Here is a 24,785-nt window from a genome sequence, read left to right as displayed (position 1 = left end):
CGGTTCCACGGCGGTAAGGCGCTACGGAACCAATTGGGAAGCAAGATTAGCATCAACCGACGGGAAATCTTACCCTGATGCTCTATAGCTGATCGCTGGAGTCGATTGAGGACAGTGGTGAAGAGGCGGTCGCCATTTCCCTTGCAGTACTGCGAAAGGGATCGGCTCAATTCTTCCTCCTCCGAGCTCCCCTCGGCGTGTATCTGCTCCAGATGAACGAGGACGTCGAGGCGCTCCTCCTGAGCTCAACGGCGGTTCCAGGGATGGTCTGTATCGACGATTTGCTAGGGTTGCTGGCGGTTTAGGGTTTTGGTCATGGCGATGAAAAGAAGAAGAGAGAGGCTCCAGGGTTTCCTCCGCGTATTTATACGGCCACTACGGTTGTCGGTGTTCGTGGAGGTCAAGAACGGTGGCCGGGACGTGGCTCTCGTCGTCGCCGTGGCGGTCTGCTGCGCGTCGAGGGGGAGAAACGAAGACGACGACGTCTCCCCATCTTTATCCAAGCGAAAGGGTACCTGGGCATGTTTGGGCCGTGCTGGGCTGAGTAGATTGGGCTTCTGATGGGCCAGTTGCTGGGCTGCTGCACTCTGGTGAGGTCCAGGTAAGCCTCCTTTTCTTTATCTCTTTTATTTTTTTACTGTTTTATTTCTTGTTTTGAATTCTGGTTTTGTAATTCTGTTTTGAATTCATATCTGGATTCAATTATGCTTTCAGATGTTTTATACCTATTTTTAATTAGGGCTTAACACTAATAATCATGGCATGACTCCATTGTCCAAACTAATGTGTAATGCATGATTTTATTTATATCCTTGTGGTTTCTATTTAATTTTCTATGTAGTCATGATTTTGTGTGTTTCTATGAAATTCCTTTTCTTCCCTGCAATATATCTCCTTTTTGGATTATTTAATGTGGGGGATTGCTTCCCAAAGCATTTTAAAGATTTTTATGAGGTCCTGGTTTCTTATTTGGGAGTATTGTCCATTTGCATATAATTTTATGTGAGCAACATTTTATTCAGGTTTGGTAAGTTTGATGATTATCCATATTAAAACTAACATTAGTATTATGGTTTCATAATTCTTAGAAATTCCTAGAGTAATTATTGCCCTCATCATGGTTTGGTCTTGGTTATAATGATAAGTGGTTGAGAACCACACATGGTTTAACTAAAGGGTTTCAACTAGGTTTATCTTATGCTCCATAATTAAGTATAGGTTTTAACTAGAGTGCAATTCTAGGGTTCTAATTATGTTTACCTATTAGCAATTGGTTTGAATCTTAATTATGGCCTAGGTTCATATTATGATCACCATAGTGATGCATAAACTAGGGTTGAGATAAAATTCTAGTTTATAGAATTGGTATGACATCATATTGCATGTGCTAGGTTTAATCTCCCCTAACCATGATAAGAGGGTTACTTGCTTAATATTTCTTTTGCTTCTTTAGTTACTAAGGATCTGAGAATTGGTTTTGTCTTCTCCCAATTAACTTCTATTACTATCCTCAATTTATCATTAAAGTAGCTAAAGTGGTTATGGTTCTTTTTATAGTTAACTTTGGTTATATGGATGAATGGTTTCTCACCATATAAGGTATAGAGTTTGACTCTAAGGTTTTCTTAGGTTCTTTAATTGAGGAATAAATGAAATATAGATGTTATAGGATTCTACTTATGATCACCAAGTGATTCATAAGTTAAGATTAGGATATAAGCCTAGGGTTGCTTACTAGTTACCTCCCTATAATTTCATGTGGTGAATGATATCTACTTATCTTATTAAGATTTAACTTATCCTCACATACCTCAAGTGTATGATCATGGATTAGACATGATCCACTTGTTCCTAATACCACTACCTCAAGTTCTTAGGGTTTATGATCATTACCCAATTGGTAATGATCAAAGGTTTGGCTTCCTTAAGTATCTCTTATGAACTAGTTTCTCACTTCCAAGATCAAGTGTTGTCTTGAATAGCAAGGGTATAGTACTTCTCTTATAATTCCTTAGGTGGACATGGTCATGGTTACCTCATTAGATTTATATCCCAGGAGAATGCCTGAGATAATTACTTATGATTCTTCTCAAGGAATGATGATATAATCATCCTGATGATTGGTTAATTATCTCCCTAAGGTTCAAGTGTTACCTCAACTACTTATGTGTAACTCCATAGCTTGATCCCTCTCATATAAGAATAGTTATTCTAGGGTTTATGGTGTACTCACAAGATCTCATTAGATAGTAAAGGGTTAAGTCTCTACCTAGATGGCTTAGTTGAATTAGTCTCTACTTTACTTCACCTATTCATGGATATAATCTTGTTCCCTTTGATAATAGGTTATCTCACCCCTCCAAGGTGAAATGGTTTACAACCTAATACTTTAGTTCAAGATTTGTTCTTGGTTCTTAAATAGGTAAATCTAGAATTGGTATGAATGGTCTCTCTCATTTGGGAAGGACTTCAATGATACTCTAGGATTCCTCTTGAAGATGATGATTTGAATATTTGGATGTATATCCAAGGTTTATCTCAAGGTTTGTCATTGCTTCTCTAAATAAATAATATAGATCTCTCATCTCTCTGGTTTTGATGTATAATAATTTGGAATAGAGAGGAATATATACTTTTAGGGTTGATCTCATTGTCTTGTTTCCAAGATTGAAATAGAATGAATACCATGAGGTTCATGGTAGGATCAAGGATTGATTTAAGTCATGGAAAGGATAAGTCAAGAATGACTTCTCCATTTTATTGTTACTTGATCTGCAATTGAATTGGTGTTCATATGTTATGACAAGGATTGCCATATTATAATATTTTATAAGATCAAGTAATTGATCATTGAGTAAAGTGTTGTTGTGTTGATTATCAGTTCCATTTGATCTAACCCCTTAGTTCAAACTATCTCTACCCAAAACAAAGTTTTAGCAAAGTCACATTGAGGTTTATAGCGCTTGACTTGATGAGCTACTTCAATTCCACCAAGATCAAGTGAAACTTCAGTTACTGTGACGGTTTTACTTTAAAGCGCGAAAATTCCCCAGATTTTCTATGCATGAATGCAATGCACACATCTGTTTCCTCTATTTTTGTAACCCCATTACCTGGGATATTACACGTGGCCGGCAGCAGCGATCGGAAGAGAGGAACCATTACCGATAATGACCGCACGAGAAGAAGGTGAAGGGGGAGACACGGATGTGAGCATACCGGGGTCGGACGCGAAGTGGGAGGATGCGCCAGTATCCATTACCCATTCACGAGGAGGAGCTTGCAGTCCCATAGTCTGGAACTGATTGAGCAGAGCCTGATGGTCCCAGGAGGCCGTCGAAGGTGCCGGTGACGGAGGCGCAGCGATGGGAGCGGTGTTGCCATAGCCGTGGGGCAATAGTGGAGTGGCATATCCGTAGGGGGTGATGGCGTGTATTTCACACGTTCGTTGGGCAACCCCAAGAGGAAGGTATGATGCGCACAGCAGCAAGTTTTCCCTCAGAAAGAAACCAAGGTTTATCGAACCAGGAGGAGCCAAGAAGCACGTTGAAGGTTGATGGCGGCGAGATGTAGTGCGGCGCAACACCAGGGATTCCGGCGCCAACGTGGAACCTGCACAACACAACCAAAGTACTTTGCCCCAACGAAACAGTGAGGTTGTCAATCTCACCGGCTTGCTGTAACAAAGGATTAACCGTATTGTGTGGAAGATGATTGTTTGCAGAAAACAGTAGAACAAGTATTGCAGTAGATTGTATTTCAGTAAAGAGAATTGGACCGGGGTCCACAGTTCACTAGAGGTGTCTCTCCCATAAGACGAACAGCATGTTGGGTGAACAAATTACAGTTGGGCAATTGACAAATAAAGAGAGCATGACAATGCACATACATATCATGATGAGTATAGTGAGATTTAATTGGGCATTACGACAAAGTACATAGACCGCCATCCAACTGCATCTATGCCTAAAAAGTCCACCTTCAGGTTATCATCCGAACCCTCCAGGTATTAAGTTGCAAGCAACAGAGACAATTGCATTAAGTATGGTGCGTAATGTAATCAACAACTACATCCTTAGACATAGCATCAATGTTTTATCCCTAGTGGCAACAGCACAACACAACCTTAGAACTTTGTCATTGTCCCAGTGTCAATGCAGGCATGAACCCACTATCGAGCATAAGTACTCCCTCTTGGAGTTACAAGCATCTACTTGGCCAGAGCATCTACTAGTAACGGAGAGCATGCAAGATCATAAACAACACATAAGCATAACTTTGATAATCAACATAACAAGTATTCTCTATTCATCGGATCCCAACAAACGCAACATATAGAATTACGAGATAGATGATCTTGATCATGTTAGGCAGCTCACAAGATCCGACAATGATAGCACAATGGGGAGAAGACAACCATCTAGCTACTGCTATGGACCCATAGTCCAGGGGTAGACTACTCACACATCACACCGGAGGCGACCATGGCGGCGTAGAGTCCTCCGGGAGATGATTCCCCTCTCCGGCAGGGTGCCGGAGGCGATCTCTGGATCCCCGAGATGGGATCGGCGGCGGCGGCGTCTCTGGAAGGTTTTCCGTATCGTGGTTCTCGATGCGGGGTTTTCGTCACGGAGGCTATTTGTAGGCGGAAGGGCAGAGTCGGGAGCCAGGCAGGGGGCCACACCATAGGGCGGCGCGGGCCCCCTGGGCCGCGCCGCCACGTGGTGTCGCCACCTCGTGGCCCCACTTCGTGTGTTCTTCGGTCTTACGGAAGCTCCGTGGAAAAATAGGCCCCTGGGCTTTGATTTCGTCCAATTCCGAGAATATTTCCTTACTAGGATTTCTGAAACCAAAAACAGCAGAAAACAGACAGCGGCACTTCGGCATCTTGTTAATAGGTTAGTTCCAGAAAATGCACGAATATGACATAAAGTGTGCATAAAACATGTAGATAACATCAATAATGTGGCATGGAACATAAGAAATTATCGATACGTCGGAGACGTATCAGCATCCCCAAGCTTAGTTCTGCTCGTCCCGAGCAGTAAAGCGATAACACGAGATAATTTACGGAGTGACATGCCATCATAATCTTGATCATACTATTTGTAAAGCATATGTAGTGAATGCAGCGATCAAAACAATGTGTATGACATGAGTAAACAAGTGAATCATATAGCAAAGACTTTTCATGAATAGCACTTCAAGACAATCATCAATAAGTCTTGCATAAAAGTTAACTCATAAAGCAATAATTCAAAGTAAAGGTATTGAAGCAACACAAAAGAAGATTAAGTTTCAGCGGTTGCTTTCAACTTGTAACATGTATATCTCATGGATATTGTCAACATAGAGTAATATAATAAGTGCAATAAGCAAGTATGTAGGAATCAATGCATAGTTCACACAAGTGTTTGCTTCTTGAGGTGGAGAGAAATAGGTGAAGCGACTCAACATTGAAAGTAAAAGAATGGTCCTCATAGAGGAAAAGCATCGATTGCTATATTTGTGCTAGAGCTTCGATTTTGAAAACATGAAACAATTTTGTCAACGGTAGTAATAAAGCATATGCATCATGTAAATTATATCTTATAAGTTGCAAGCCTCATGCATAGTGTACTAATAGTGCCCGCACCTTGTCCTAATTAGCTTGGACTACCTGGATTATCACCGCAATACATATGCTTTAACCAAGTATCACAAAGGGGTACCTCTATGCCGCCTTTGTACAAAGGTCTAAGGAGAAAGCTCGCATTTGGATTTCTCGCTTTTGATTATTCTCAACTTAGACATCCATACCGGGACAACATAGACAACAGATAATGGACTCCTCTTTTAATGCTTTAAGCATTCAACAACAATTAATTCTTTTCTCATTAGAGATTTGAGGATGTTTGTCCAAAACTGAAACTTCCACCATGGAACATGGCTTCGGTTAAGCGGCCCAATGTTCTTCTCTCACAATATGCATGCTCAAACCATTCAACTCAGAGTAGATCGCCCTTACTTCGGACAAGACGAACATGCATAGCACCTCACATGTAATTCAACAAAGAGTTGATGGTGTTCCCCAGTAAACATGGTTATCGCTTTAACAAGCAACTTAATAAGAGATAAAGTGCATAATTACATATTCAATACCACAATAGTTTTTAAGCTATTTGTCCCATGAGCTATATATTGCAAAGGTGAATGATGGAATTTTAAAGGTAGCACTCAAGCAATTTACTTTGGAATGGCGGAAAATACCATGTAGCATAGGTAGGTATGGTGGACACAAATGGCATAGTGGTTGGCTCAAGTATTTTGGATGCATGAGAAGTATTCCCTCTCGATACAAGGTTTAGGCTAGCAAGGCTTATTTGAAACAAACACAAGGATGAACCGGTGCAGCAAAACTCACATAAAAGACATATTGAAAACATTATAAGACTCTACACCGTCTTCCTTGTTGTTCAAACTCAATACTAGAAATTATCTAGACCTTAGAGAAACCAAATATGCAAACCAAATTTTAGCATGCTCTATGTATTTCTTCATTAATGGGTGCAAAGCATATGATGCAAGAGCTTAAACATGAGCACAACAATTGCCAAGTATCACATTACCCAAAACATTTATAGCAATTACTACATGTATCATTTTCCAATTCCAACCATATAACAATTTAACGAAGGAGAAACTTCGCCATGAATACTATGAGTAGAAACCAAGGACATACTTGTCCATATGCTACAGCGGAGCGTGTCTCTCTCCCATAAAGTGAATGCTAGGATCCATTTTATTCAAACAAAACAAAAACAAAAACAAACCGACGCTCCAAGAAAAAGCACATAAGATGTGATGGAATAAAAATATAGTTTCAGGGGAGGAACCTGATAATGTTGTCGATGAAGAAGGGGATGCCTTGGGCATCCCCAAGCTTAGACGCTTGAGTCTTCTTGATATATGCAGGGGTGAACCACGGGTGCATCCCCAAGCTTAGAGCTTTCACTCTCCTTGATCATGTTGCATCATACTCCTCTCTTGATCCTTGAAAACTTCCTCCACACCAAACTCGAAACAACTCATTAGAGGGTTAGTGCACATTATAAATTGACATATTCAGAGGTGACACAATCATTCTTAACACTTCTGGACATTGCATAATGCTACTGGACATTAGTGGATCAAAGAAATTCATCCAACATAGCGAAAGAGGCAATGCGAAATAAAAGGCAGAATCTGTCAAAACAGAACAGTTCGTATTGACGAATTTTAAAATGGCACCAGACTTGCTCAAATGAAAATGCTCAAATTGAATGAAAGTTGCATACATATCTGAGGATCATGCACGTAAATTGGCTTAATTTTCTGAGCTACCTACAGGGAGGTGGACCCAGATTCGTGACAGCAAAGAAATCTGGAACTGTGCAGTAATCCAAATCTAGTACTTACTTTTCTATCAACGGCTTAACTTGGCACAACAAAACACAAAACTAAGATAAGGAGAGGTTGCTACAGTAGTAAACAACTTCTAAGACACAAAATAAAAACAAAGTACTGTAGGTAAAAACATGGGTTGTCTCCCATAAGCGCTTTTCTTTAACGCCTTTCAGCTAGGCGCAGAAAGTGTGTATCAAGTATTATCAAGAGATGAAGTGTCAACATCATAATTTGTTCTCATAATAGAATCAAAAGGTACCTTCATTCTCTTTCTAGGGAAGTGTTCCATACCTTTCTTGAGAGGAAATTGATATTTTATATTACCTTCCTTCATATCAATGGTAGCACCAACGATTCGAAGAAAAGGTCTTCCCAATATAATGGGACAAGATGCATTGCATTCAATATCCAAGACAACAAAATCAACGGGAACAAGGTTATTGTTAACGGTAATGCGAACATTATCAACTTTACCCAAAGGTTTCTTTGTAGAATGATCAGCAAGATTAACATCCAAATAACAATTTTTCAGCGGTGGCAAGTCAAGCATATTATAAATTTTCTTAGGCATAACAGAAATACTTGCACCAAGATCACATAAAGCATTACAATCAAAATCTTTAACTTTCATCTTAATGATGGGCTCCCAACCATCCTCTAGCTTTTTAGGAATAGAGGCTTCACGCTCTAGTTTCTCTTCTCTAGCTTTTATGAGAGCATTTGTAATATGATGCGTGAAAGCCAAATTTATAGCACTAGCATTAGGACTTTTAGCAAGTTTTTGCAAGAACTTTATAACTTCAGAGATGTGGCAATCATCAAAATTCAAACCATTATAATCTAAAGCAATGGGATCATCATCCCCAATGTTGGAAAAAATTTCAGCGACTTTATCACAGGCGAGTTTCGTGAGTTTTAGCAGTTTCAGAGCAGTTTTTCGCGCTTTGCATTAGAAGTGGAAACATTGCTAACACCAATTCTTTTATTAGTATGAGTAGAAGGTGCAGCAACATGTGTAGCATTAGCATTACTAGTGGTGGTAATAGTCCAAACTTTAGCTATATTCTTCTCTTTAGCTAGTTTTTCATTTTCTTCTCTATCCCACCTAGCACGCAGTTCAGCCATTAATCTTATATTCTCATTAATTCTAACTTGAATGGCATTTGCTGTAGTAGTAATTTTATTATGATGATTCTCATTAGGCAAAACTTTTGATTTCAAAAGATCAACATCAGCAACAAGACTATCAACTTTAGAAGCAAGTATATCAATTTTCCCAAGCTTTTCTTCAACAGATTTGTTAAAAGCAGTTTGTGTACTAATAAATTCTTTAAGCATGGCTTCAAGTCCAGGGTGAACTCCTATTATTGTTGTAAGAATTCCCATAAGAATTACCATAGCCGTTGCCATTATTATATGGATATGCACTATAGTTGTTAATAGAATTGTTAGGTAAGCATTGTTGTTGAAATTATTATTTTTAATGAAGTTTACATCAACATGTTCTTCTTGTGCAACCAATGAAGCTAATGGAACATTATTAGAATCAATATTAGTCCTATCATTCACAAGCATAGACATAATAGCATCAATCTTATCACTCAAGGAAGAGGTTTCTTGACCAATTTACCTTCTTACCTTGTGGAGCTCTCTCCGTGTGCCATTCAGAGTAGTTGATCATCATATTATCAAGAAGCTTTGTTGCTTCACCAAGAGTGATGGACATAAAGGTACCTCCAGCAGCTGAATCCAATAAATTCCGTGAAGAAAAATTTAGTCCTGCATAGAAGGTTTGGATGATCATCCAAGTAGTCAGTCCATGGGTTGGGCAATTTTTAACCAGAGATTTCATTCTTTCCCAAGCTTGAGCAACATGTTCAGTATCTAATTGTTTAAAATTCATTATGCTACTCCTCAAAGATATAATTTTAGCAGGGGGATAATATCTACCAATAAAAGCATCCTTGCATTTAGTCCATGAATCAATACTATTCTTAGGCAGAGATAGCAACCAATCTTTAGCTCTTCCTCTTAATGAGAAAGGGAACAATTTTAGTTTAATAATATCACCATCTACATCTTTATATTTTTGCATTTCACATAGTTCAACAAAATTATTAAGATGGGCATCAGCATCATCAGAACTAATTCCAGAAAATTGATCTTTCATGACAAGATTCAGTAAAGCAGGTTTAATTTCAAAGAATTCTGCTGTAGTAGCAGGTGGAGCAATAGGTGTGCATAAGAAATCATTATTATTTGTGGTTGTGAAGTCACACAACTTAGTATTTTCAGCGTTGGCCATTTTAGCAACAGTAAATAAAGCAAACTAGATAAAGTAAATGCAAGTAACTAATTTTTTTTTGTATTTTTGATATAGCAAACAAGATAGCAAATAAAGTAAAACTAGCAACTAATTTTTTTGTATTTTGATTTAGTGCAGCAAACAAAGTAGTAAATAAAATAAAGCAAGACAAAAACAAAGTAAAGAGATTGAGAAGTGGAGACTCCTTGCAGCGTGTCTTGATCTCCCGAGCAACGGCGCCGAGAAAAAAGAGCTTGATGGCGTGTATTTCACACGTTCGTTGGGCAACCCCAAGAGGAAGGTATGATGCGCACAGCAGCAAGTTTTCCCTCAGAAAGAAACCAAGGTTTATCGAACCAGGAGGAGCCAAGAAGCACGTTGAAGGTTGATGGCGGCGAGATGTAGTGCGGCGCAACACCAGGGATTCCGGCGCCAACGTGGAACCTGCACAACACAACCAAAGTACTTTGCCCCAACGAAACAGTGAGGTTGTCAATCTCACCGGCTTGCTGTAACAAAGGATTAACCGTATTGTGTGGAAGATGATTGTTTGCGAAAACGATAGAACAAGTATTGCAGATGAATTGTATTTCAAGAAAGAGAATTGGACCGGGGTCCACAGTTCACTAGAGGTGTCTCTCCCATAAGACGAACAGCATGTTGGGTGAACAAATTACAGTTGGGCAATTGACAAATAAAGAGAGCATGACAATGCACATACATATCATGATGAGTATAGTGAGATTTAATTGGGCATTACGACAAAGTACATAGACCGCCATCCAACTGCATCTATGCCTAAAAAGTCCACCTTCGGGTTATCATCCGAACCCCCTCCAGTATTAAGTTGCAAGCAACAGACAATTGCATTAAGTATGGTGCGTAATGTAATCAACAACTACATCCTTAGACATAGCATCAATGTTTTATCCCTAGTGGCAACAGCACAACACAACCTTAGAACTTTCTCATCCTTGTCCCGGTGTCAATGCAGGCATGAACCCACTATCGAGCATAAGTACTCCCTCTTGGAGTTACAAGCATCTACTTGGCCAGAGCATCTACTAGTAACGGAGAGCATGCAAGATCATAAACAACACATAAGCATAACTTTGATAATCAACATAACAAGTATTCTCTATTCATCGGATCCCAACAAACGCAACATATAGAATTACAGATAGATGATCTTGATCATGTTAGGCAGCTCACAAGATCCGACAATGATAGCACAATGGGGAGAAGACAACCATCTAGCTACTGCTATGGACCCATAGTCCAGGGGTAGACTACTCACACATCACACCGGAGGCGACCATGGCGGCGTAGAGTCCTCCGGGAGATGATTCCCCTCTCCGGCGGGGTGCGGAGGCGATCTCTGGATCCCCCGAGATGGGATCGGCGGCGGCGGCGTCTCTGGAAGGTTTTCCGTATCGTGGTTCTCGATGCGGGGTTTCGTCACGGAGGCTATTTGTAGGCGGAAGGGCAGAGTCGGGAGCCAGACGAGGGGGCCACACCATAGGGCGGCGCGGGCCCCCCCTGGGCCGCGCCGCCACGTGGTGTCGCCACCTCGTGGCCCCACTTCGTGTGTTCTTCGGTCTTCTGGAAGCTCCGTGGAAAAATAGGCCCCTGGGCTTTGATTTCGTCCAATTCCGAGAATATTTCCTTACTAGGATTTCTGAAACCAAAAACAGCAGAAAACAGCAACTGGCACTTCGGCATCTTGTTAATAGGTTAGTTCCAGAAAATGCACGAATATGACATAAAGTGTGCATAAAACATGTAGATAACATCAATAATGTGGCATGGAACATAAGAAATTATCGATACGTCGGAGACGTATCAGGGGGGACCGCACCATATGGGTTGTGCGCGTAGTAGGCATGAGAGGGTGGCGTGGGGCGGGCACGTAGTGTTGCCGACCAAGCAAGCCGGCCTGGCCGTAGGGCCACATCTGGAAGGCGCCGTTCCAGGGAAGCTGCATCGGCGTCCAAGATGGGGCGGCTGGGGCCGGAGCCTTAGTGGGCGCGACCTCTTTGTCCTGCTTCTTCTTCTTCTTCTTCTTCTTCTTCCCCTTGCCGTCACCCTTGCCAGGGTTAGGGTTTGGGTTGGGCGTGTTGGAGTAGAGAACCGTGTCACTGGAGCGGGATCGACGGTTCTTCTTCTTCATGTCCTGAAGCTCAAGGAGAGACCAGTATTGGTCGAAGGTCATCCCGGGCATGAGGGAGATGAGATTGGCGGCCGAGTCGTATTGCTCGGGGAGGCCGTTAAGACACTGGATGACGAGCTTGACGTCGTCGACCGGAGCGCCTAGATCAGTAAGCTAGAAAGGCTCTTAACCTTGGTCAAGTAGTCCTTCATCGTCAGCTCTCCCATGTCAAGCCCGTCGAGCTCGGTGGAGAGATGAAGCTGGCGGTTGATCTTGTGGTCGGTGAAGAGGCCGTTGATGCTCTTCCAGAGATCGACGGCTAGAGGATCATCGCCCGGTTTCATGACTGCGTCGAGGAGGCCAAGGGAGACAGACCCATAGATCCACGAGACGACCGTGGCGTCGAGGAGAGTCCACTCCGGCGGCGGATCGGACGGAGCAACCGCGTCGATGTGATCCAGCAGGGCGTACTTGCGAAGGGCGGCGCGAAAGAACGTGCGCCATTGGCGGTGAACGCCGGTATTGAGGGCGAGCTCGACGGGAACATGTCCCTTGATGGAGGAGAGGCCGACGGCTTGGGCGTGCAAGGAGGAGATGGAGAAGAGTCCCGCGCTTGAGTTCGCGGAGTTGGCGATGGCAAGCTTGCTGGCCGCCTCGCGTTCCTGCTTCTCCTTGAGCTCCCTCGCAGCGCGCTCACTGTCGTCGCCCATGGCTGCCAAGAAGGGACGTAGGGTTTAGGAGGTGGGTGGCTCGCAGAGGTGGCGGCGGAAGAGGAGGGCGACGCGGTCCGGGTTAGGGTTTTGCGTCTGATACCATGTAAGAATTTAGTAACCACACATTGTGGTGTCTTGTATTGATCTATATATAGGGGGAATACAAGACAGAGTCCTTGTCACATACGACACGGACACATACAGGATTACACATATACAACCGTATCTTTATACAAATACATATACACGGTTGCATATTCTAACACCCTTAATTGTTCCTCAAATTCCATATATGTATCGCCATGACTTCTCACGTAATTTCAAATATGCTCGTGCCTCATTACAGCCAATTATCTACCACACTATAGGATAAGAGATGATTTTATTATGTTGTCGCATCAGTTCAAATAGAAAGAAAAGGAAGTGGAATCATATCTTGTTAACAACCATCAAAAAATTATGTTATGTATAATTCGAGCTTGTCTATGTTAACAATCATATCTTATAATTTTTTTTAATTTGTATAGTTGATGAAACATGGGCTAGACCGAGTCCACAGTTGCACTTTCTAATTGGGATCTAACTTGGTGAAAAAATAGACCAAGTCTTATATGATCTATTTATCCCTAATTTTTTAGGGAAGGTGCTTGAAAAGAGCATCTTTTAGCACGGTCTAGTTGAACATAATATTGTTTATAGTTAACTACTGTTTAATTTTTGCAAGATGCCATGCCATTGATGTGCTCATATTTTTTTTGGAATTTTATAAATACCCTTACAGATTTGCATGCAGCTAATATCAGAAAATTTTGGTCAAGAAGGTGAAATTCAATTCGGTTCCCAGGTGCATATGCTCCTTCTACCCAAAACCAAATTTTTAATTGTCAAAAAAATCCAATTTTTTGTATGTACATCTCAACAATCTATTTGCATGTGAAAATGTACACACGATTTTTTCGCTTGAAATTTTTACATTCAAAATGATCAAAACACATTTTAAAATAAAAGAGCATATGCACCCAAGAGCCAAAACATCATTTCTAGAAAAGGAGAAACATTCCAATAAGTGAATCAGAGGTTCAAAACAACACAAAAATATAGTATACCAACTTAAAAGAAGAAGCTAAAGATGAAAGAGATAACGGAAAGAAGCAAGGTCATCACTCTCCCAGACCCCAGCATTGACCGACCAAGCCATCTCGATATTCCTCTCTCGCGTTTTTATTTTGTTGCTTGGCCTCTAAGCATCGCCTGCTCTTTGATGTTGCTTGTACTCCTGCATGCTTTATCAATGAACTAAAGTTAAACATCAGATTGCAATGATTTCCATGATCAAAGTAATGTTAAATGAAGATGGTGAGTTTGTATTAATGTCCTGATCGATCTGATCTGACCCAGCTAAACCATGGGCCACAGCTTTTTCTCCGATTTACAACATGCTATTCACTGTTTTAATTGCAGGGGGTGTTGATTGCTCTGGCTGAGGTGCGCTAGCTTTCGGCACATCGGCTTTTTCGTTCTTGCCAAATTTGTGGGTGGCCGTAAAGACTTAATCTGCGGGGTCAGCTAAAAGCAGATGCAGCTACAATTGTTCAACACTCATACAAGCTAGGCAAGAGGTACCAATCAGATCGGATTCGATATGGCGAAAGACGTGTTGATTCTTGATGGGCTGATGTCTTTGCAGCCTGACTTACCAGCTGGTTTGCAAGCATGAAGCTAGGTGGCTGCGCAGCTATTATTAGGAGTTTAGGACTTGGAGCGCACCCAAATCTAGACACAATTTTTCGTATATGCATGCATGCGTGCAGGCAAGCATGTATTCTTTTGTGAATATATACAAATACGACACAAGCATGTTGTCGTACCTAGCCATCGAGGGATGTGTATTCATTTCGTATATGCATGTCATGATTCACTTCAGCTGCAGTTGGTGGTGAATTACCATTTCAGGTGTTTGGCAACTCCATTCCGCCCGGTCGTGTTCATCTAAGTCCTAACACTTGACCAATAATGACCATCGACCCAACAAGCCACGCGCGGCGTTGTCAGCAAAGAAAAGAAGAAAACTGAACGGGTGCATTTGGTCAGATCTGCATCGTCACGCAAGTTTGACTAAAAGGCGTCGACGACCTGGAAATCGATTCGTTGGTCGGTGGATGCTTAACTAGTCGTGTGAATTTGATAGAACACTGGCAAAAAAAAAAAGCGAATTTGATAGAAGATGGTCAACACAGATTAAGAACACATATACCCACGTCAAAGCTGAAACTATGAGCCCACATGTCTTACACGATAAAGAACTAGTAATACTTCCTCCGTCTCTCAGAGTACATGACGTGTAAACTTAGTAAATAAATAAATATTATTTGAATTTAACTTAGTATATATACAAAAACAGAAAATTTATCATAATATATTTTCATAATGTATCGCAGAACAGTATCGAGCGTCCCACGCCATAAAGCTGATATCCCCGTAGGTACAAAATATGGGTTGTAATAGATATTCTTCTCTTATATATATTTGGTCAATATTAGAGAGAATATGAGCTTTTTCTAATCAATGAGAAAAGAGTTGGACGGTTAATTAGCAAGAAACCGCTCAAAAAACGAGAGTCGTCGTAGAGATCATCCACGAGCGTCATCGTTATCAATTTTTAGCGACTCCAATTTCACCGAGGAATGATCATACCTCGTCATGTCAAATAGATGACACTTCACATAAAAGACTGGGAACTCCGATTCTGATCACGAGCTCCAAAGAAGATATGTTCCCGAGTTGCCCTTATAGGTCATAGTATAAAGTAAATGTTCTCATAGTAATACTTCTAGTAAACCATCTAAATCTCTTAGTACCTCTTTAATTCAGAAATTAAGAAAACACATGTGTCAAGAAGGTAATAGCTACATAATACAAAAATATCTCTTTGGATTTGTCAGATCATAAACAAGATTTTAGGATGAAAAAGGAGCGAAAAGTTTCCAACTTTTTCGCATAAGTACGGAAAAGAAAAAACATGGAAGCAAAATCGGAATTTTGCGAAACGGAAACGAAATTATTTTGGCTGAAATGGAAATATAACAACGTTTTCCGACGGAACAACGCCTGATATAAAAAATTTGGTTTTAAGTTTTGATCCGCATGTCCCAATCCAGCAGGCCCGACACATAACCTTGTCAAGACGAACCGCCAAAGTGGCCCATCCCGAAGTAGATGACCACGTAATCCCTTCCGGAGTTCGAGGGAGCTTTCACGGGTTGACCCTTCCCTTTTTCCCAATATACCGAGCAGTCGTGCTAGGATTAGGATCAAGTTCGTTGGTTTCTTGTGTTGCTTGAGTTTTTCTTCATGCTGCAAGCGTCTGGGTTCCAAGAAACATTGGTTTTCCACTCCATGCTTGCTGTATTCGGTCGGCATATTTTTTTTTTTTGAAACGGAGGTAAAAACTTTGCATCAATCTATTAATTAAGAAGAAAATGCCCAATTTTTAGGAGAAAATCGGGCGAAAACCAACAACACACATCTAGCACCCCGCCAACCCGGCTACCCACACGAAGCACATACGCCATCGAGGAGAAAGACCATCGTTGAGGATGTTATCGAGCGTCATCGTCGTCACTCCTCCACGAGACAATATTTACTTCTGTCTTCGGTTCCACTTTCACCCAAAAAAAAAATATAGCACCACTCAGTTCCATCCCATTGTGCTCCGTTTTCATCTAGCGTCGCTGCAAAATTTGGTTGAGTAATGCCTACCAATCAAACACTAATTTTTCATCCAACCATCCACACCATGATTTCCACCTATAAACTACAAAAAATCTCCTTGGACCGTGTGTTTATTCAGTGAAAGAAACCCAAGATAGCTGGAACTAGGAGGTTCTCAAATGCCAGAAAAAGCAGGGGCAAATCTTGCCGGTGAGGTGAGGCGTTACGGGAGAAGGCCACGGAGACGAGACGCGCAAAACAGTGAAACAGACGCGCACCCGTTCTCCCTTTCTTTTAGTTGATGCCCGCACGACTTCCTTCCTCGCGAAGCAGAAGAAGAAAAGGGAGGCTGGCTGCCCAGCTGCCCGCGTCGCCAGTCCGCCACCACCGCCACCTCCTTCCATCTCCCCCACCGCCTCCTTCGCTCCGGCCGCCTCCGCACTCGCAGCCTGGAGGGAGGGAGGGAGGCTCCCTCCGATCGGGGCCTCTGTCGATCTCTCCAAGGTATTTGCGTTTATGATCTCGGCGCGATGATTTTCCTCGGTGCGAGCGGATCCTTGTTTCGTTGGGTGGGGTTTTGGTTTCGCGTGATTCGCCTGCCAGGAGCGTTTGTTTGGGGATTCAGCGATGTGTCCGAGGTTCGTCTGGGGGTTGCTAATTAATGGTTAGGTAGGTCGATCGAGGTAAATGTGTCGTGGAGAAAGATGAGATTTTGAATGCGAGAAAATACGTGTAGAAATGTGGACTTTCGATGCGCTGATCTGATTGTTCTCATTCCAGCTTTTCCCTCCATGATTGCACTGGCAACCTGCACGAGCTATGTTTTCTTCAAGCAAAAAAAAAGTGTGTTGATTTGCTGGCCACATTTATTCTGCCCAAATTCCCACTGAAATTGCTGGTGTCACCCAAATTTCGCCTTAGCAATGGTTCGATGATCTGACTGTCTGACTAGTAAATGACATGTGCCAGTGTGCCACGATTAGAAGATTTCCATCTGAAAAGGTGTCAGACTGACTGTTATTAGCGACCTTTTAGCTCAACCAACGTAGGTTTCTGTTGTCTCCGTAGGGGTTTTGGTTGGCAGCTTCTGCTTTTAGTCCTTGCACTTCCTAGCTGGAAAAATAATAGGATGGAACAGTTGGATCTGGGACAGCTTGGCTACAAAAAAGTTGGTCCTGCTGTTGTGAATGGTCAGTAATAGATCCTGGAGAGTTTTTTTTTTTTGGAAACTTAGGGATCTTGGTGGGTAGCTTAATTACAAGATACATCAAGATGTATATAACCATCACATTTGGACTTCTTTTCTTTGTCACTTCTGCTATTGTTTAGTGTATGGGCATTAGTATCTTTGGATTTATTCAGTATCAGGTAAGACAGGGGTAGCTGGTTGTTGGGGTTGGATCTGTTCTTGTGTGCTAGTGTTGGACACAACTGTCCATGTGTTTTATCAAAAAATAGGTGTTCTGTCATTCGATGTGAACACGTTTCCTTTTTCTTGATTGCCATTTTGTTCTATCAAAATATAGGTGTTCTGTCATGCGATGTGAACACGTTTCCTTTTTCTTGATTACCATTTTGTTCTATCAAAATATAGGTGTTCTGTCATACGATGTGAATACCTTTCCTTTTTCTTTGTTTTTATAAAGAAATAAATTCAGTAGTGCAGCTGGTACGATAGCAGTTGGTGAAGGAATAAATGATAGTGTAAGCTAGTTGTGAGGATGGGCGCTCTATTTTTCTTTATTGTCAATACTAGTGGATATTGAATTATTAATGCCACAATGGCCTCATCTCCTTGCACTTTCAGGTCCATAATTTATCTCGGAAATTGGATACTCCTTGATAATTGTTGTCTGAGGTGTGAACAGCAAATTTGTTGGTATCTTCTGGGAGGTATGCTGCACTGCTAATGGTGTGATTAAGATTCTTTCTTTAATCTTTCAGTTTGTCTTCAAGAACTTCAACCTTGTAGAACTCTATTACTCAAGTCAACCTTGTAAAAATATTTTTCATTTGTCTTGTTATGATACTGTTTTGTCTCGTACAACAGCAGCATATCAGTGGCCACAATATAAAATTCTTTCACAAGTGAATAATTACGATAATGTGAATCTCTTTCTGGATTCAAAATTTTGGGTGCCAGTAAGCTGTTAGGATCAACTTGCACCCATGCTATTCAGATGACCATAATAACTGTAATTTAAGATGATGCACACTTCCTTACTCTAGAGTGTGCAATGATGATAGATAAGATTCAGAACAGAAATCTCAAATTTGTGTAGTTATTTATGTGATTGGAACTAGTACAATTCTGTGTTGCTAATTAACTTTTCCACAATTTCCAGTTTTTCGCTAATATGTGTTGACTCCTAGAATGTGGTTATGCGAGTTTTTAATAATAATATATGCCCTTTATTAAATCAGTGTAGCTATTCTCCAATTCAGAGGGAAGAACGCTCAGCTGAGACAAGCACTATCTCAGCTACTGGAAGGCTTCAATGTCCAAAGTTTTGGAAAGAAGAAATTCATTTGGTGCCACCACTCCTGCAAGCTCAACTTCAGCTTCAGATTCTTCAAGAAAGGAGGAGAAGCCAGTACCACGTTATCTAAGACCATCTACAGGCTCATGCCATGATTTGTGCAAGCATGGACACAGGAATCCTTCTGAAGAAATTCAGAAATTTTTAGGAGGGCGAAGAAAAAAACTTCCAACTCATCTGAATAATTTGACGTTGCATGGATCAATTACCTTGGATACACCACCCAAGGATGCCAGGAGCAGAAGAAATATTTCACTTGTCAAATCAAGTATATCACTGGGTGAAGCTGACCGTGTTGTTCACAAGATAAAATCAGCAAATTTGAGAGGCGCTGCATCATCAGAACACTTGGTCCCACTTGTTGCTTTGGCTGATCATAAAAGCGTGAGCTCTGATGGAAGAAAGAAACAGCCGGAGGTTGCACAGAGGACTTCCCCTAATCCAAAGTCACCCAACGGAGTACGTAATTTTGATAAAAAAGCAGCAATGCCAGTCAAGGGTTCGAAGTTGCCAGAGAAGACACAGCAGGAAAAAGCTAGAACTGTGGAAAAGACACTGCAGGAGAGAGCTAGAACTGCGGAAAAGACACCGCGGGAGAAAGCTAGAACTGCGGAAAAGGCCACTACTGTCAAGCAATCATTGGTTAAGAGACCAGCCTCACTTCCCACTAAACTCAACCTGATTAAGCAATCGTCTGTGTCATCTCAGGCTTCCAGTAATCTAGTATCTTCAAAAGATAAAAATACTCTGAAGGGAAGGCTTACATCTTCACCAGCAATTATTACCGGCAAGCGTACAAGCAATAGCGGTAAAGCTGGAAGAAGTCCTATGAGGTCCAGTAATGCAAATATTGATGGGAAAAGTGGCTCAGATTTACTGATAACACCATTATCCATTGAATCTGACATTACCGCTTCTGTCAAAATACAAGATGATGTGCAAGATTCATGTGTTACAGACCATCTTGTGGAGTCAACAGCAGCAGAACTGTCTGCAGATGCCACAGAATATGCCGAAAAATTTCGAATAGAACCAGAAGAAACAAGTTCAGAGGATGGCTTGGATATGTCCATAACATCATCCTCTGTAGAATCTGATGTTGAAGCACAAGATGATGTGCAAGGTTCATGTATTGCAGGTCATAGCGTGGAGTCAGCACTAGCAGAACTGCCGCCAAGTGCTACAGAATATGTAGACAAATCTGGACCTACAGCAAAAGATGCATGTACATTCATTTCAGAGGACGAAGTGGAATGTCATGAAAATATTGAAGCATTGGCTGCTGAACTCCCTATCAAAAGTATCATTGCTCTTGAATTGCAGCGATCATTTGATGGCCAGGAAGTCAAGGCTGTGATAACTAAATCTGATCTAGAACATATGCAACCAGAACAGAATGCCATTGCTAATCGAGCTTTAAAGGGTGAAGACATACAAACTGATGATGCAGCTCTGTACCAACTATCTGAACGGTTAACTGCTGTGCAAACTGCAGGTGTACATGATTCTGCACTAACTGAAAGTACCTTGCAAAGTGATGCTGATGGAGTGAAAGTCAATGCTGGTGTGGAGTCTTTGGTAATTGAAAGTAGGGAGGACGTGGGAGCTCATGAAGACACTGATGATGCAGCTCCCTGCCAATCATCTAAAGATGTGGAATGTGATGCTGATGGAGTGGAAGTCAACGCTGGTGTGGAGTCTGTGGTAATTGAAAGTAGGGAGGACGTGGGAGCTCATGAAACCACTGATGATGCAGCTCCATGCCAATCATATAAAGAATTAACAGCTGTGCAAAATGCAGATGTAAGATCGGAGACTGAAGCTGATGAAGTGAAGATCATTGAAAATGGTAGTGTGCAGTCTGTTATCACTGAAAATGGAGAGTACATGGGAGCTCATGAAGACCTCCAAGGGCTTCCGGAACTAGGGGCACTTGATAAAGAACATGCTGATCCTGAGTATTGCCTCGATTGCAGTGCAGGAAATGCAACTGAAAATGTTAACGCTGCTGAAATTGTTGAGGTTAAGACTTTCAATGGTACACCTCATTGCCAGTCAATTTTAGAAACTTCATCAGATGGTGAACTTCTGGAGCAACCAAAGCCTGTGTTAACTGAACCAATACAAACTGATGTGGTAACAAGTGTCCATAACGATGGCACCTTTGAACAGGATAAACTGAAATCAATGATTGTTGCTCAACAGCTACTGGAAGAACTATCAGATGATGAGAATTATGAAGAATATGATTATGAGTTAGTTGAATTAGATGAGTCTGATGCAGAACATGAAGGAGTAACAATCAACCCAAATATTGATGAATCTTCGAAGGAAAAAGGCCAATGGACAAAAAGAATCTCATCACTTCACCCAGATGAAGCTAGTACCACACCTTACAAATTGAAGTTTAAAAGGGGTAAAATTGTAGAACTCACACCAGATAGTAATGGCCCGAGAAGACTCATATTTAGAAGAAGAGCTGCAAGTGAAGTTGCAAATGGTGATGGTCAGCTAGCCAGAAGGATTTATAAGAGGAATATAAGAAATAATGGGGTTCCTGCTGAACCTGATTTGGAATCTCCTGGAGTGAAACTGAGGCATCAGGATGCACAAGACAAGAAGGATGCACAGGGGCTGTTCAACAATGTAATAGAAGAAACTGCAAGCAAGCTTGTGGAGTCTAGGAAAAGCAAGGTAAAGGCTTTGGTTGGTGCTTTTGAAACGGTGATACTTCTCCAGGACGGCAATCCCTCACCTTCCACACCACAGGCAAGTATGTCTCCATATTCAGTTCACAATGACGGTGAAAAGGCATCGGATGGACCAGTGTAGATTATGCACATCTTACTGAATCGCCAAGTTTGCAGTAATCTTCTGGAATTTTCTTATTTTTCCTCCAAAACTGGATTTAGTGAAAGAGTGCTTTTGCATAGTTTGTGTGTTGCGTCTCTTTTAGTGAGGATTAACCATTTTCTCAAAAGTTTTTGGAATTTACAGTACATAGCCAAGGTGCTTCATGCAGATACCATTTCAATTATATTTCAATGTAAATGAACTGAGACACCAAAAAAGAGAAAATGAATTGTGATTATGTTGGGCTTGGATTCTGAAGTATTATAATACAAGTATTGGTTTAAGATTTGTTTACAAGCGTGTTGCACTTACTTATGTTAAAGACAGTAAGCAGTTGCAGGGGAACTCCTAAAATTGTTCCATTCCGTTGACTATTTTCCTACAATACCTGCTTTGTCTTGATGATCTGTGCACAAATTTGTTGTACTTTTGATTATCCACAACCAGACAACCTTATAACTTGTTTATGCTGCTCCCAATACAATACCATTGCATGTCGGATGCAATTATACACTCTTATCATTCATCAAACCAATTACTTTTTGCAATACAATAAATGGCTATTGTGAAACTTATATAGCATTCAAGCCGTTGCCCTTCATGTTCCAAATTTTGTAGAATGTAATATTTCAAAAGCAGCACCCACGGGGAGACTTTCCAGTTGATCGTATCTTCTTCGACTTCTCTCTGATCCTTTTCTCATCATCATATTTCCTTTCCTCTGCCATTGACCTTGCCCCTCCAGCAATTTTGTTGATCCTTGTCATTTCCTGATTGTATTCTGCCAGTGTTTTTGCTCTCTTCTTGTCCAACTCAACCTGCAATTTAGTAAGTTCTCAGTTCTGTCAGCCTCATCATTTAGTAAGAAATTGTATCATGGATCATTATAATGATTTGGTTTTCAACATGTGGATTGCACCCACTCGCTACCTCATCAATAAAAGAATTAATAATAACAATGACAGTACTCTGCTCTAGTAAATAATGCTTTTGAATCAACAAAAACCTCTTTTTGTTCTTTTTGGCGCTTGGCCTTCACCTTCTTCTCAGTTTCCCATTCGGATATGGTCTCGATCATCTTTTCGTACCTGAATTTGGCGGTCGTATTAGCTTTAGTTGCATCAATTGGTCAGCAAAACTAAATGTTGTACACTTACTCCTCCCTGATTCTTGCAAGCTTTGCCTTCTCCCATGCTTCAGCCTTGGTTTGTGTGCCGGCAATAGCAGTTACTCCAGCTGCGACATCGTCGTTCCGCCTGGACTGATATGATGTCGCTGGCCTGACAGCTGATGGTGCCCTCTGAATTGCCTGCTCCTGCTCAAACCTCTTGCTCCCTCTCCTGTCTGGTGATTTTCTGGAGGAACCTGAAGGCTTCTTCGCACTTACAGAAGAATCAAGCATCTTTGGTGGCAGTGGCAGTGGCACCTTCTGATCCGAGCCAGTGCCTCCGGGCTTTCTCTGTTCTGGTTTCAGCGGCCTCCTTACTGATACATTGGCTGAATTGATAACATGATACGTCATTGTTAAAGGAGGTTTTGCGACAGTGGAATTAAGGGATGGGGTTGAAGCAGCTCTCCGGTACCTTGTCCGTCGTAGTCATCTTCTGCAGTCTCTTTGGCACTGAACCATCTTGAGACCTTGCTGCCTCCTGTAGGCTTTCTAGTGCTTTCGCCTCTCTTGATCGGTGGCTGGACATGAGGCGCAGCAGTCGGCACATCAACGGGGAAGGGCTTCTTCTGAGCTTCTAGCTTCTCTTCTCGTGCCGCGATTGCATATGCTGCGGCAGCAATTGTGGCTGCAAATGCAGCGCTGTATTCCTCGTCGCTGTTCATTTGCGCTGGAAAGTGGCAATGCTAGTCAGGTTTATTTCTTTAAACGAAAATTCGGTTCACCCACAAGGTCAAGAAACAAACTATAGCTGGTTTCGACACTTCAGTCCATTTAAACAGTAGTTTCCTTGGTCAGGACATCTGAAGGTTTCGTAATCTAATGTGGATTAACTGTTCTGATCATAGTGCTTAAGATAGGAATTTAACTGGAATCTACTGATCATCAAACAATAATAATGATGTTTTTGAGCTCTGTATGTTTGTAAACTGAAAGAGCAAACCTTGATCACATACCTCTTCCAAAAGCTGTGTCTTCTTGCGTCTGTATCGTTGAAGATTGCCTGGCACCTTTGTCTGCCTTTCCTACTCCAGAAAACTGAACCCTGCAAAAGGAAGATCCAAGAACAAGTAAACTAACATAAACAACCAATATCTTTTTCTTGGAGAAATTTGAAGCCTTTGAAAAGATCAATACCAAAAGAAGATAAACTTATGGTTACAAGGTGAAACCAAACTAAAGCATGGAAAAGAAGCTCACAGTTAATCAGTAAAACAGAGACAGAAAGATCCAAGCTTAATTTCAGCAAGTCCAGCTCTAGACACCGCATGCATGCAGTTCGTTTACCTTCGCGTCTTCAGATCGCCGTCCATGGCACACAATGTATTTGTAGAGAAGCAACAGCTCCAAGGCACACCAGGCCTTGCATTAAATATGGCTTGCTTGTATTTGGAGGTGGTGAAGAGAGAAAGATGTGAAGGGGGAAACAGCTAGAAGAGGGCAAGGAAACTCTTGGCTTGGAAGCAGGGAAGAGCATTGGAGTCTTGGAGATGGGATTTGCTTTACCCCATGGTAGCCTTCAAGAATCTGACCCCTTTTGGGTTTGCACTTCCCTCCAAGGATCATCCCCCCTGATGCTTTTGGCTCAAGTCCAGAGACAGCTAGGCTAGGAATAATAGCTTTCCGTAATGCAAATTAGCATCTTCTTGTGTGCCACACCCCTGCCTAATTATGCACGATTCTTGTGCTCTGTACATAGCTAATTGGCTAGACTTTTTTACATAATGGAAGTTAATCAGCTAGTTGCCTGTCAATTTGGCTGATCGCTTACACATGTCGGTTCGATGTCAAGCCTGCTCATTGTAAGTCTCGGTTTTCTTATTATTTAATCGCAAGTGCTGAATCTGTTATGTAATGGTTGCTGGATGCTAGTTTTGTCACTTTAGGTTTTCATACTGCGTTAGGATCTAGAAAGGGGAAA

The 24,785-nt window shown here is 41.6% G+C and overlaps 3 protein-coding genes across 6 annotated transcripts; 1 reads left to right on the top strand and 2 right to left on the bottom strand.

Annotated features, from left to right (window-relative positions):
• Positions 1 to 12,040: 12,040 nt before the first annotated feature.
• On the bottom strand, positions 12,041 to 12,589 carry LOC127347900 (uncharacterized). Its single transcript, XM_051374039.1, has one exon. The coding sequence runs from the start codon at positions 12,587 to 12,589 to the stop codon at positions 12,041 to 12,043; it is 549 nt and encodes a 182-aa protein (XP_051229999.1).
• Positions 12,590 to 16,599: 4,010 nt separating this feature from the next.
• LOC127296540 (uncharacterized) lies at positions 16,600 to 21,984 on the top strand. 2 transcript variants are annotated; one of them, XM_051326649.2, is made up of 3 exons: positions 16,600 to 16,807; positions 18,111 to 18,196; positions 18,749 to 21,984. In XM_051326649.2, exon 3 carries the CDS (start codon positions 18,802 to 18,804, stop codon positions 21,673 to 21,675), a length of 2,874 nt encoding a protein of 957 aa, XP_051182609.1. In that variant the 5' UTR covers positions 16,600 to 16,807; positions 18,111 to 18,196; positions 18,749 to 18,801; the 3' UTR covers positions 21,676 to 21,984. The 2 variants fall into 2 exon arrangements, with proteins under 2 accessions (XP_051182609.1, XP_051182608.1); XM_051326648.2 differs by having other exon boundaries at positions 16,601 to 16,807; positions 18,728 to 21,984.
• A 119-nt stretch (positions 21,985 to 22,103) lies between these two features.
• LOC127296541 (uncharacterized) lies at positions 22,104 to 24,390 on the bottom strand. 3 transcript variants are annotated; one of them, XM_051326652.2, is made up of 6 exons: positions 24,152 to 24,390; positions 23,821 to 23,909; positions 23,280 to 23,534; positions 22,854 to 23,193; positions 22,736 to 22,784; positions 22,104 to 22,514 (listed from the first exon to the last, which is right to left on the bottom strand). In XM_051326652.2, exons 1-6 carry the CDS (start codon positions 24,175 to 24,177, stop codon positions 22,326 to 22,328), a joined length of 948 nt encoding a protein of 315 aa, XP_051182612.1. In that variant the 5' UTR covers positions 24,178 to 24,390; the 3' UTR covers positions 22,104 to 22,325. The 3 variants fall into 3 exon arrangements, with proteins under 3 accessions (XP_051182612.1, XP_051182611.1, XP_051182613.1); XM_051326651.2 differs by having other exon boundaries at positions 22,703 to 22,784; positions 24,152 to 24,386; XM_051326653.1 differs by having other exon boundaries at positions 22,703 to 22,784; positions 24,065 to 24,177.
• Between the last annotated feature and the right edge of the window lie 395 nt (positions 24,391 to 24,785).

The sequence above is a fragment of the Lolium perenne genome, chromosome 4 (genome assembly GCF_019359855.2).
Source record: "Lolium perenne isolate Kyuss_39 chromosome 4, Kyuss_2.0, whole genome shotgun sequence".
Taxonomy (NCBI): Eukaryota; Viridiplantae; Streptophyta; class Magnoliopsida; order Poales; family Poaceae; genus Lolium; species Lolium perenne.
Note: the sequence above shows the minus strand (reverse complement) of the source record. Positions and strands in the feature narration are given on the sequence as shown.